Source organism: Tupaia chinensis, unplaced genomic scaffold, assembly GCF_000334495.1.
Source record: "Tupaia chinensis unplaced genomic scaffold, TupChi_1.0 Scaffold000153_1, whole genome shotgun sequence".
NCBI lineage: Eukaryota > Metazoa > Chordata > Mammalia > Scandentia > Tupaiidae > Tupaia > Tupaia belangeri.
The window spans coordinates 694,597-707,934 of NW_006159624.1; the positions used below are offsets into that span (position 1 = coordinate 694,597).

Below are 13,338 nucleotides of genomic sequence, written 5' to 3' on the forward strand. Positions count from 1 at the left end.
TTTCCCTAGAGTAACACTTGTCTGGTGGAGGAATGATCTTTACAGCTGACGAAGATACACTGACAGCAGTTGGATTCTCCACTTGGGATATTTCACCCAGGCTATCCTAATGTGGGGAAAGAAAAAGCAAAAAAGAGACTATATCCCTTTCTTTGAATCCTGAACTCCATTTACAATGGTGATTTAATGAAAGATATGATCTAAAATTAGGAGCTGGTGGTTGAATCAGAGCATGCTTTGAGAAAACTGAGCACAGGAAATGTCTTAGTTGTTCCTTTTCCACAATCCAAAACAGCACTGGTGAACCCATGCCGTTTGCTTGTCCATGTCTGCACAAGATAAGATTTTCCATTAATTTTCTCACCAAAACATAGGCCAGAAAGTGATCCAGGGGCAAGATTTCTTGTTTTGTGGTTGTGATAGAAAAGCTACCATAAAAATATTCACAAAGCTGGTTAACTTTTTAAATGAGAAAAAATGTGCACCCATTCTTCATATCAGACAACAGAATAGTTCTTGAATTCTTTCTCCCATTCCATCATTTTACTACACAGAGATAAAAAAAGGTTCTCTTTTGTCTGAAGAGGCTAAGAACAAATGTTGATGGAGCGGGGAAGTAGAGACATGAGCCACAGCTCAGACTATGAACTTTAGTTGCAGAGCAACTGAGGCCCTTCCAGCATGGAATGTCCATTCCTTCTTCTTCCATGTAGGTGCAAAAAAGTGCTGTTAGCAACATAGCCCATGAAACTTGTTTTGATGTCTTTTTCACTCTCATTTTTAAGTTTCATGTGTTAGTTTCTTCACATGATAATGTGTAGGATCCACACTTTCATGTGTCTATGCGTTAATATTTAAACTGACAACCATTTCAACTTCTCAGGAATGGGGACATTTCCCCCTAAGATGTGCATAACTATGTAAAACTGTATCCATCGGAACTTCCCATGTTCATCATAACTTCCAGATGTTGTGTGCTTCGTAAATGTCTCCCATGAGAAGTCGTTCCTATACATGGCATCGATTTTCATATTTCAGCATACTTCTCTTTTCCATTTTGCTTTACTGAAAATAAAGAATGCCTTGATTTCCAAATTATTTCCAAATTTACAAGTTTCCTAATTCATGAGGCATTTATAGAGTCCCAGTTTTCAATTATTCTTATTTTCCAAGTGTCCAGCGCTATGCTGGATTTTTTGACATATACATGAAAGAGACATAGTCCCTACACCCTACACCTTAAATGATTTGATGTCAAAGCTATGTCCTATAGATTCAAGAATATGAGACACCAATATGACTTAGAAAACATGGACATGTTCCTCTGCTCCTTTATTCTCTTCTCACTAATATTCTCTGGAGTTTCTTCAACAATCCAATCTCCAATTCCAAAAAAGATCTATTAAATACTTAAGTGCCAGGTTTTATTTTAGGTGCTGAGAACCCAATGATGAGCAAATATAAATGTGTTCCCTGATTTTATAAAGCTTGTACATACTACAATTTTAATGTGAGAGATAGACATTAATGAATAATCCAAATGAATGTAAAATTCCTGTTGGAACAAGGAATATGAAAGAGAATTATCAAGGTACCCTAGAACAGGAATATTTTTTCATGACCCCATGTGACATGTGATTGCTTATTTCTCCCTACTTCCTCACTCTCAGCCCTAAGTTGACGTGCGTCAAGCCAAGAGCATGGAAGTGCCCCTTTAATGTCTTTGTTTGCTATAGAGAGCCTGGTCGCTAGAAAGAGAGGGAAGGTGAAAAAAATACCTTCCCCTCTTACCACCTCCTCCAGGGAGAATGGCCATGCCACAGTCCTTTCTCCATTTTCCTCTCAGGGTTTTGGGCACACATGCGCATGCACCTGGCATGTTATACAAGCTGCTTGGTCCAGGACTTGAACCACAGTTGACCACGTGAGATTCATCCACCTTAACCGCCACACCACCGCCTGCTTCCCACCCTTTATTTCTTTAGCCAGAGCAGATAGGGTTCTGTCTCCTCCTTGTGTGACATCATCATCCACATCCTTCCCTGCTCTATGTTGATTTCAGAAACTGAGGTGTCTCATCTTTCAGGCCATGCCTCTTGAGCTCTCAAACCAAGTTGTTGCAGAATTCTGAATCAACAGAGCAACAAAAAGTGTCTCAAGCACATAGCTCTAGTAAATCAGAAGTGTTTTACTTTTAGACCTTTGTGCCTACTATAAATGTGAAAATCCATTCAGAAATGTATTCAGCTCCCTAGAAGGAAGGAACCCCATTGATGGAGAACCATAAATAAATAAAACCGGTGGAGAGGGAAGACTAAAGGGGAGGAGGGTGAGAGTGATAGTATTGTATTAAGGTATACAAGAATAAAAATGTATCCGTCAAGTGCTGGCCCTGTGGCCTAGTGTTTAAGTGCTATACATCCAGAGCCGGATCCCACATGGCTGACCACAGTTCAAATCCCAGTGCCAGAGGTTTGAGAAACACACTGGGTACATATGTGTGCACCCAGAATCCTGATAAGATGGTGAAATAGAGGAAAAAGGATTGTGTGTGGCCATGCCCCACTGGGAGGTACTTTCTCCCTCTCTTTCTGGTGAGTGTGCACACCCTCTGGTAATTTGAAAAGAAAAATAAGTCTATCAAAATTTCAAAGATATGATTCCACTTAAGGAATTTTAAACATCAAGCCGGGATTCACAGACACTTGAAAACATCTTATTCAAATTATACCTTGCAATACATGAGATCACAAATGATGCTTCACCCAACTGTAAGAGAGATATTTTTGCATAGAAAAACATGTCATGACTTTTCTGACGACTCAATAGTTGTTTGAGGCTTCCAAGGCTTGTAAAACACACACAAGCAACTCAGGATTACTTAACAGAGGGGTGGCTTTAGTTTCTTTACAAAAACCCTGCATGGGAACCAGCAGTTAGCGTAATGGCTATGTCGCTGGACTCCCACCTAGTCGACCATGGTTCGTGTCCCGGACCCAGTGACTTAAAACTCACGCCGGGCGCATGTGTGTGCGTGCCCAAGATCCCGAGAGGAGAATGGAGGAGAAGGGATTGCGGCGTGACCATCCCCCCTGGGGGGTGATTTCTCGCTTTCTGTCTCTATGTTTCTCTCTGTCTGTCTGGTGAGCGCACATGCCCTATAGCAGGAAAAAAAAAAAAAAAAAAAACCCCAAAAAAAAAAAAAAGCCCTTCATGATCTGACATTGTGACTCAACACTGCAGCCTCACTGCCCTTTGTTGATGTGGCCTGAGCAGGTGGACTCCCAGGCTGACATGAAGCCTTCTGAAGCTAGATCAAATGCCCCCAAATGAAGTGTTTGGAAAGCAGATACTTGCTGGGCCATCAGGAGAAGCAGGTATGATTCAGAGGGGACGGAAAGAGGCAAAAGCAATGACCTACAGGACAGCAAGGTGGAGAGCTGACAGACACAGAATCACCATGACCGTAGAGCTACTACCTCAGATCCTGATCCAAAGAGCTCAAGAAATCTTCTATCTCAGAAAGAACCCATCCGAGGACCAGCAGATGGAATAATGGTAATGTTGCTGGACTCCCATATAGTTGACCGCAGTTCAAGTCTTAGACCTGGTGGCTTAAAACTCATGCAAGGCACATGTATATGCCCCAAGTCCCAAGAACAGAATATAGGAGAAAGGATTGTGGCATGGCCATTCCCCCGGGGTGGGGGGGTATTTCTCACTTTCTGCCTCTCTGGTGAGCAGACATGCCCTGTAACAACAACAACAACAAAATCTCTCTTAAAAAAAAGAGAGAGAGAGAGAAAAAGAGAAATAAAGAACCCATCCGAATTGGAAGCCATTCTGACAAAGAAAATGTCAAGGGAAAATCCTGAAATCCTGTCACTCTTCCTTTTTCAAATCATAAAATAGTTTCCCTAGAAAAGCACATCTGGGCAGACTTATCACCTCTTGAAAAAAACAGATACCTGGGCTTTGAGAATCTTGATGATGTTAAAAATTTCTGACCAGAGGCTAGCATGTGGCATGATGGTTAAGGCCCTAGGACACTACCATATGGCCAGCCACAGTTTGAGTCCCAGACCTGGTGGCTTGCTTTCTCACCTTCCTCTCTCTCTCTTTCTCTCTGGTCAAATTAAAATAAATGAATGAATAATTCTTTTTAAAAATTTCTAACCATCCAGAGTTTCAGAACCTGGGAGTGAAAACTGCCATGAATGATCAACGAATATCTGCTTTCCCAGGTCAGACTCCAAGTGTGGGCCAGATGAAGCTATTAAAAGAGCCAATTCTCTTGCGAAAAAGCACATTCTGGCAAAGCCACACAAAAAGGAATATTGTAGTAATCAACACAGATGAAAATAAAAACAGGATGAAGGTTTCAGCCAAACTTTTCTTCACTTCTGCTATGAGGGCTTAATTTTGGGTGCTGAAATCAGCAAAATTTTCAGATTTAGGATGTTAAATATAGGAGTCAAAATTGAGTACAACTTTAAGTGAAATTATAGCAGGCCCTTGACACTTATAAGGATTAATACTGCCTCTCACATTTATCAACCTCTGAGTGTCAAACAGTCTTCATCCCTTCAAATGGCTTGAAGTATTCATACCTTGGTGTTAGATAGACTCTCTCAATGTATTTAACAGATAACCTAAATATGTAATGTATAGTCTTTGAAATAATACATGGTGAAGCTTCCTATAAGGAATTTTCTTTATCCATGTTCGAGTTTTAGGGGCGAATTCTGTAGAGTTCACCAGAGAACAGAAAAATCCAGGCAATATAGTGTACCCATGTTTCTCAGCTGAACAATATAGTCAGAGTTTGCTTCACCTTCTAACCAAAAGACAACCAGGTCAGTGGAAACTGTGAATATACTACTTTACATGACAAAGGGATATTACAGGTGTGATTAATGCAGAGCTCTTAAAAGAGAGAGATTATCCTGGATAATCCAGATGCTCCAAATGCAACCACAAGGGTCTTTATAAGAGACTGGCAAGACCTGGTGGCTTGCTTTCTCACCTTCCTCTCTCTCTCTTTCTCTCTGGTCAAATTAAAATAAATGAATGAATAATTCTTTTTAAAAATTTCTAACCATCCAGAGTTTCAGAACCTGGGAGTGAAAACTGCCATGAATGATCAACGAATATCTGCTTTCCCAGGTCAGACTCCAAGTGTGGGCCAGATGAAGCTATTAAAAGAGCCAATTCTCTTGCGAAAAAGCACATTCTGGCAAAGCCACACAAAAAGGAATATTGTAGTAATCAACACAGATGAAAATAAAAACAGGATGAAGGTTTCAGCCAAACTTTTCTTCACTTCTGCTATGAGGGCTTAATTTTGGGTGCTGAAATCAGCAAAATTTTCAGATTTAGGATGTTAAATATAGGAGTCAAAATTGAGTACAACTTTAAGTGAAATTATAGCAGGCCCTTGACACTTATAAGGATTAATACTGCCTCTCACATTTATCAACCTCTGAGTGTCAAACAGTCTTCATCCCTTCAAATGGCTTGAAGTATTCATACCTTGGTGTTAGATAGACTCTCTCAATGTATTTAACAGATAACCTAAATATGTAATGTATAGTCTTTGAAATAATACATGGTGAAGCTTCCTATAAGGAATTTTCTTTATCCATGTTCGAGTTTTAGGGGCGAATTCTGTAGAGTTCACCAGAGAACAGAAAAATCCAGGCAATATAGTGTACCCATGTTTCTCAGCTGAACAATATAGTCAGAGTTTGCTTCACCTTCTAACCAAAAGACAACCAGGTCAGTGGAAACTGTGAATATACTACTTTACATGACAAAGGGATATTACAGGTGTGATTAATGCAGAGCTCTTAAAAGAGAGAGATTATCCTGGATAATCCAGATGCTCCAAATGCAACCACAAGGGTCTTTATAAGAGACTGGCAAGAGGATCACAAAGAAGGCAATGCGACTACAGAAGCAAAAGTCAGAATGATGTGATTGTAGCAAAAAGCCATAAAACAAAGAATGAAGGCAACTCCACTAAGCTGGAAAATTCAAGAAATGAATTTTATCCTGGAGTTTCAGAAAGAACAACTGTTCTGGAACCTTGAGTACAACCTAGTGAAACCTATTTCAGACTTCTGACTTCAGAACTTTAAAAAGGTATATTTGTGTTGTTTTAAGCCACTTAATTGATGTCATTTGTTACAGCAGAGACAGAAAACAAAGACAGTCAATGACATTTGTCTTTAACACACTTCCTTTATTCTCATTTTCTTCTTCTAATGTCAAATGAAACACCAGTTCAATCAATCAAGGTTTCTGGAATGACCTTTTTCTTTTCAGCAACAACTCCCTAAAAAAAAACCCTCACTCATTCTCACTGTCATTACAGTGGAGACAACTCCTCCTAGAAGAATTTGCATTTCTAAATTGGATAAGGGAGTACATATTTTGTCTAGAAGGAAAGAGTACTGATCCTAGGTAATTACTTAGAGCCAGACACCATAGTGGGTATATTGCACATATTTTTTTTTTCATCTTCCTCAAACTACCCCTCCCCATTTTGCAACTGAGAGGATGAAAGGTCAAAAAAGATAAATAAGAGGGACCAGCAGTTAGCGTAATGGCTGTGTCGCTGGACTCGCATGTAGTCATCCACAGTTCGAGTCCCGGACCCAGTGACTTAAAACACGCCGGGCATGTGTGCATGCGTACCCAAGATCCCGAGAGGAGAAGGGAGAAGAAGAGATTGCGGTGTGGCCATCCTCTCTTTCTCTGAGGGGTGATTTCTCTCTTTCTGTCTCTCTTTGTCTGTCTGGTGAGCGCATGCACCCTGTAGCAAAAACCTCTCAAAAAAAAAAAAAAAAGAGAGAGAGAGATAAAGAGAGTACTATGAATTAGTAAACACAAGGGGTGCTAGAACCTGGGCTATATAACTTTAAAATACAAATTCTTTACAGGATAGCTCCAGAACAGTACACTTTGTCACACTGCCTACAAATTTGCAGATGTAGGCCTTATCTGCCCAGCCATGTGCAGATGCCAGATACATACATAACCTTTTTTTTTTTTTAGTGACTTTTGCTATAGGGCACGTGCACTTGCCAGAGAGACAGAAAGCAAGAAATCACCCCTTGGGGGAATGGCCTCACCACAATCCTGTCTCCTCTATTCTCTTGAAATTTGGGCAGGCATGCACATGCGCCTGGTGTGAGTTTTAAGCCACCAGGTCTGGGACTCGAACCACAGTCGTATACATGGGAGTTCATCGATGTAACCATTACGCCATCTGCTGGTCCCATACACAACTTTTTTTTGCTGCCTATCTTCTAAGTTGTGTATACAAAACAATAAAATGCTAACGGTAGAATGTTTGCAACAATTTGGAAGAAATGGTGATTTGGGGAGCAGGCACTAGTCCTGGAAAAATAAAGAGGACACTTTGGCTCAGAGCATTGAGATCTTTTTGATAGGTCATCATGGACTCTCAGTGCTATTTCCTTTCAGGGGTGAATCACATTCCTGGGGCATGTTGCTATTCCTAATCATTTTAAATCTCTTCATAGGTGTGTTTGCGTTTGGACTTTTTGCTACGGACATTTTTGTAAATGCCGGACAAGTGGTCACTGGGCACCTAACGCCATACTTCTTGACTGTCTGCAAGCCGAACTACACCAGTTCAGACTGCAGAGCCCACCATCAGTTCGTAAACAATGGGAACATCTGTACTGGGGACCTAGAAGTGATAGAAAAAGCTCGGAGATCCTTTCCTTCCAAACACGCTGCGCTGAGCATTTATTCCGCCTTATATGCCACGGTGAGTGTGTGAATCTTGCTGTCTCTCCCACGTTTGACTAGGATGTATCTTTATCCTCCCTACCCCCACCTTTTGTCATTGTCACTTGTTTTAAAAGTCATATGCAATGTGTTTCTGCTATACTGTATCATATCACTGATATGTCTCCTGCCCCCACCCCACTCCCAATGCCCCATCCTGACCTATCAGGTACAGTAGCTCAAGAAGATATTGTGATAATCACCGAATTACATCTCCAGTTTTACAGATGCAGAAAGTAGTTCCCAGGGAATAGCTAAGAACATGCCGTCAAGAATGGGATCCAGGCTTCTGATACTCTGTCTGGAATTCTCTCACTGCCCCTAAGAGCACTCTGTCGGAGTTCTGGTTATGCTGGGCATGCGCACGCATCTCGTGATGAGCTGGAAGGCTGGGCTAAGGGGAGTGCAGGGTTGACGAGACCCTGTTGAGGGTGCCTCTCTCTTTCGCATGTGCACATGTGTGCACGCATGTTACCATGAACAGACTAAACCAGCTTAAAAAAACAGCTTGGTTGGTTCCAGAACGGTACACCTTTGTCACGCTGCCTACAAATCTGCGGGTGTGGGCTTTATGTGAGCAGCTGTCCCAGCCATGCACAGACCCCAGATAAATACACAGCCTTTCTTTACTCCTTATGACACTCTGTCCATCACTTTACTAGGAGAGTTGGGTGATCCTAGAAGGACCCCAACATCCAAAAGTTTACTTCTTACTGCTCCCAAACCACCCCAACTTGGACTGCTCCACTGGGGTATAATATTCCCTTAAAATTTTTACTCTTATTACAGAAAAAAGCAATGTGTCCGATATCTTAAAGAAACACTAGTGCCCCTCATGTGTCCTTACTCTTCAACTACATCAACTTTGGGAATGACCTCATTTCACCGTTCTCCAGCCTTTCTTCCTTAGGACCCAGAACACAGAAGTGTAAGGATCAGCTGAAAAGCCCCACATGCGGACACTGCACTATCACTCGTAGATATCGTGTGTATTCACCAGCAGAGGACCAACTGGTGGTCAAGCTCAGCTTTTTCCTTACTTTAACTCAGTTTTAGGATATGACCCATCTGGGGATTCTCAGAAAAGTGAGGCAGGGAGAAGGCAGAAAAAGACCCCTTTCAACTGATCTTTTCTTACTAAACATTCTGCATGTTGACTTAGCTCACCCTCCTGGAGGTGAGGCAAGCTCCATCCCCTATCCCCCCCCCTCCCCACGCCCTGCAGACATTAACTGCAGGAAGCACATCCTCCTGGAATCTAAAGGTGTCTATGTCTCTGTCTACACGACCATGCTGGAGGAAAAGATCTGAGTGTGGGTCTGGTTTATTCAGTAAAGCTTAAAATAATTTGCTGAATATTCTCTTTAAAACAACCAGGAGGATGGGGGCCAGCAGGCGGCATAGTGATTATGTCACTGGACTCTCACGTAACTGATCTGTGGTTCGAGTCCCTGAACCTGGTAGCTTGAAAATCACACCAGCTGCATATGCGTGCATGCCCAAGATCCCAGGAGAATGGAAGAGAAGGGCTTGTGGCAGGGCCAAGCCCCCTAGGAGGCGATTTCTCTCTCTTTCTCTGTCTCTGTCTCTCTGTCTCTCTCTGGCACACCTGCCCTATGGCAAAAACCTCAAAAAATAAAGCAACCAGGAGGAGACAGTGCCTTTCTGCCCCATTTACAGGGTCACATGTATAATGTCGACCACATTAGTCAACCTGTCTTCTTGCTCGTTTCATTACCCTTTAATGAACACATGCTCAAAACGATTTCAGCTGCCCCACACTAAGGAAACACGAATGGACATAATACAGAAGCCTCAATTTACAACACAGAGCAATAGCAGCTTGGTTAGACTTTTGGGCTTTATTAAAAAAATTAATTTAAAAAAACTCAGATATTTTTTAGACAAACAAAAAAATGTGAGGCACTCAGCTATTTTTCAGTTTCCAGAATACAGTAGCCTCCTGTTATGAGTTAGGGATGTGTTCCAAGATACGCAATGGATGTCCGAAACCACTTTTGAATCCTATGTATATTTCATTCTTCCTATATACACATACATGCCAAGGATAAAAATTTAATCTATACTGGGACCAGCAGTGGGCATAATGGCTATGTCACTGGAATCCCAGATAGTCAACTGCTGTTCAAATCCTAGACCTGGTGACTTAAGCTCATGCCAGGAGCATGTGCATGTGTGCCCAAGATCCTGAGAGGAGAATGGAGGAGAAGGGATTGCAGCATGGCCATTTCCCCTGGGGGGTGATTTCTCGCTTTCTGTCTCTCTGTCTCTCTGTTTCTGTCTTTCTGGCAAGCACACGCACCCTATAGCACAAACCTCTCGGAAAAAAAAAATCTATAAATTAGGCACAGTAGGAGATTAACACTAATAAAATAAAATTATACTGTACTTTAATAAAAGTCATGTAAATGTTGCCTCTTGCTCAAAGTATCTTATTGTACCTTATTCAGCTATTCTTTAGAATATGGTGAATCACAGGTAACTGAAGCAGTGGAAAGCAAAACTACAAGAAAGGGACTACTGTATTTAATTGTCCTAAATTGTCTAGAACCTAAATTGTATAAAGCAGTGAACTCTTAGGCCTTTTCCTGCATTTTTCATCAGACTCAAGTCACTGCTGTGTGACATTAATTTTTATAATACCATTGTAAAAATAAACTTGTTACTCATAATAAACTACTGTCTCATCATCAAACGAAACAAAATTCTTTTGGGAAGAAAGGAATAAATCAGTTCATACACAATAGAGGCTGGCATAGCACACATTTTCAAAGATTCAGGTATAATCCAATTCAAATCATGCCTTACAGTTTATAATTATATAAATCCTGATACAAGATTGCAATTGTAGAAACATCTTCTGAGTCGCTATTACACATTAAGTACCTTCAGAAATTACTCAGCAAGGATTCTCTAAGCACTAGTTAATACCGTGGAGAATACTAACCATAGGCACATGATCTTAATCGTTTGTAATCTTACAGGGAAGATTTATAAAGGATGTGATTAGAAAATAATGTAGAAGCCGGAACCAGTGGATGGCATAATGGTTATGTTGCTGGACTCCCATGTAGTTGAGCGTGGTTTGAGTCTCAGACCCATTGGCTTAAACTCACACTGAGCACGTGTGCATGCGTGCCCAAGATCCTGAGAGGAGGATGGAGGAGAAGGGATTGCGGCATGGCCATTTCCTCTGGGGGATGATTTCTCGCTTTCTGTCTCTGTCTGTCTCTGTCCTTCTGGTGAGTGCACGTGCCCTATAGCAAAAACCTCTTAAGAATATAGAAGCATAAAAACTAAATAAAATATATACAATATATATTTAAAATAACATTTCATGCTCAGCCTTAGGTTAGTATAATAATGTGCTGTAAGTTATTTATCTTTGATCTAACCACAATTTGGTAGGGCATCTATTAGGTAGAATAAAGATATTCCCATCTCCCCATATTCTTATTGGCTTAAGGCATCATTCTGGAGTATTAACAATTTTCATTACACTATTGTAAAGTGAATCTATTTGGACTTATATGTACTCAGGCTACACAAATACACTATAGACTGTAAGTATCAGCATCTTGTTTCTGATCGTTAAACCCCTCTAGAACATTTACTAAGAAATGATGGGTCAATATTGCCCTCTAGTGGTGTCTTGTAAGTATTACCCAAGGTGAGCTAACATTTCATTTGAAAGAGGCACATCTTCCTGACTAGCCCTCACCTAAGAAAATACTAAAGCTTCCACCTCAAATGCCCAAGTTGCATCATCCTTTATTTAATTAGGGTCTTGCCAACCTTTTTTATGGTATGATGCACATAAGAAAAGTTTAATGTTATAAAATAGAGTGGAATAAACGAATGGATGGAACAGATCACAGCTGTCTCGAGGGATATTGAAGTCCATTTCCCACGCAACTGAAACCTATTTTTGCAATGTAGCGATTTGGAGGTTCTAACACAGCCCCTCAACTCTCAGTCGATACTTTTGTATTGATTATCTGAAAGTGCAAAGCAGCAGCTAAAACTATGGGAGACCCAAAAAGTATAATGTACAGTCACTGCCCTCCTGTACACCTCCTTCACCATAAAATCTATTCTCATGGAAGGTTTATTTGGTGTCTGAGATTCTTATGTAGGTTTCCTAACATCCCAAGTGATTCTCTAACCTGTTGCATAAAAACTGCATATTCTGAATCTGACATTATGCAGTCATTCCTTGCATTGCTAAAACTTCTGTTAACATGCCCACTGGAATACAAAACACTGATTAATGTACCCCTGTTTAGTGTTCTGGCTGCAGTTTCCTAGCCAACGTTCTCAGTGTGTAGCCTAGTGGAATTGTTCAAGGCAAACTAGTTAGTATGGTTGCTCTGGCATGGGCGGGCCCCTGCTGTGTGTACATTTGTGTGTGTGCCTGTACAAGCCAGCTGTCTGGTTACTCCCTCCTTCCGTCCTGTTCTAGATGTACATCACAAGCACAATCAAGACGAAGAGCAGTCGACTGGCTAAGCCGGTGCTGTGCCTAGGGACCCTCTGCACTGCCTTCCTGACTGGCCTCAACCGGGTCTCTGAGTATCGAAACCACTGCTCGGATGTGATTGCAGGCTTCATCCTGGGCATTGCAGTGGCCCTGTTTCTGGTGGGTCAGCTTCTGTTTTTCTACTATTTTTTCTTTTGTGCCCTCTGAAAGGATGTCTCCGATCATGGTGAATGGACTTTGTAGTCTCACTCAGTGTTCCTCTTGTCCCTCTTTTGTTGGTTATGATTATTTTCCAAGTATTATACATTCATTTGTTGCAAGAATGATTTTGAAGCATTTATTTCAGAAATAGGATTGGCAGTGTTCCTTCTGGAGTCAAGGAGAGAACAGAACTGCCCAAGGAAGGATGGCTTGCCCTACTTCCTGTAATACAGGGCTTGAGATCAAGTCTAGGCTATACCTTCAAGCCAGTGTTCTTGATTTGCTCACAACAGAAACCATGTGGTTTAGGTGGAAAGCAGAAGGCAAAGAGCACTGGCAGAGGCAGTCAGCCTCTTCCCCAGCAACCCACAGGAATCACACAGGATGCATATTGTGCTCCAGAGTACAAAAATCTTGCAGCTAACCACATGCACACTTTTCAGAAGGCCTCCATTATTATGTGAACATGCCTCTTGGGCACCTTATTTCCATGACAAGTGGCTTCTCAACCATATCTGATCTTTCTGGGAAAGAGGTTTGGTATAGTTTTTTCTCTGTATCTTTGCACTTCTGATGTTGTTTTAGTTCCTGAAATATATGGGGGACCTGGCCACTTGCTCACCCAGGAAACCCCTTCATATGATTCAGAATGGAAAAGAAAAAGTTAAGTTTCATTCTTTCATTTCTTTCTGTTTTTCTTTTTTCTACAGTTTTATTGAGGTCTCATAGGAGCCAGAAAGAGAATTGCCTAAGGAAAGATGTAATAAATGGCAAAAAGTATACAGTTTGATAAATTTTGACAGACAGATAAAGTC

The 13,338-nt window shown here is 41.2% G+C and overlaps 1 protein-coding gene across 1 annotated transcript in view; it reads left to right on the plus strand.

Annotated features, from left to right (window-relative positions):
* The window catches only part of PLPPR1 (phospholipid phosphatase related 1), a 349,623-nt gene that overhangs the window by 321,229 nt on the left and 15,056 nt on the right, over positions 1-13,338 (plus strand). Inside the window, exons 5-6 of the mRNA XM_027770697.1 lie at positions 7,551-7,801; positions 12,305-12,481. Coding sequence (XP_027626498.1) covers positions 7,551-7,801; positions 12,305-12,481 — 428 coding nt within the window. The remainder of the gene's footprint in view (positions 1-7,550; positions 7,802-12,304; positions 12,482-13,338) is intronic.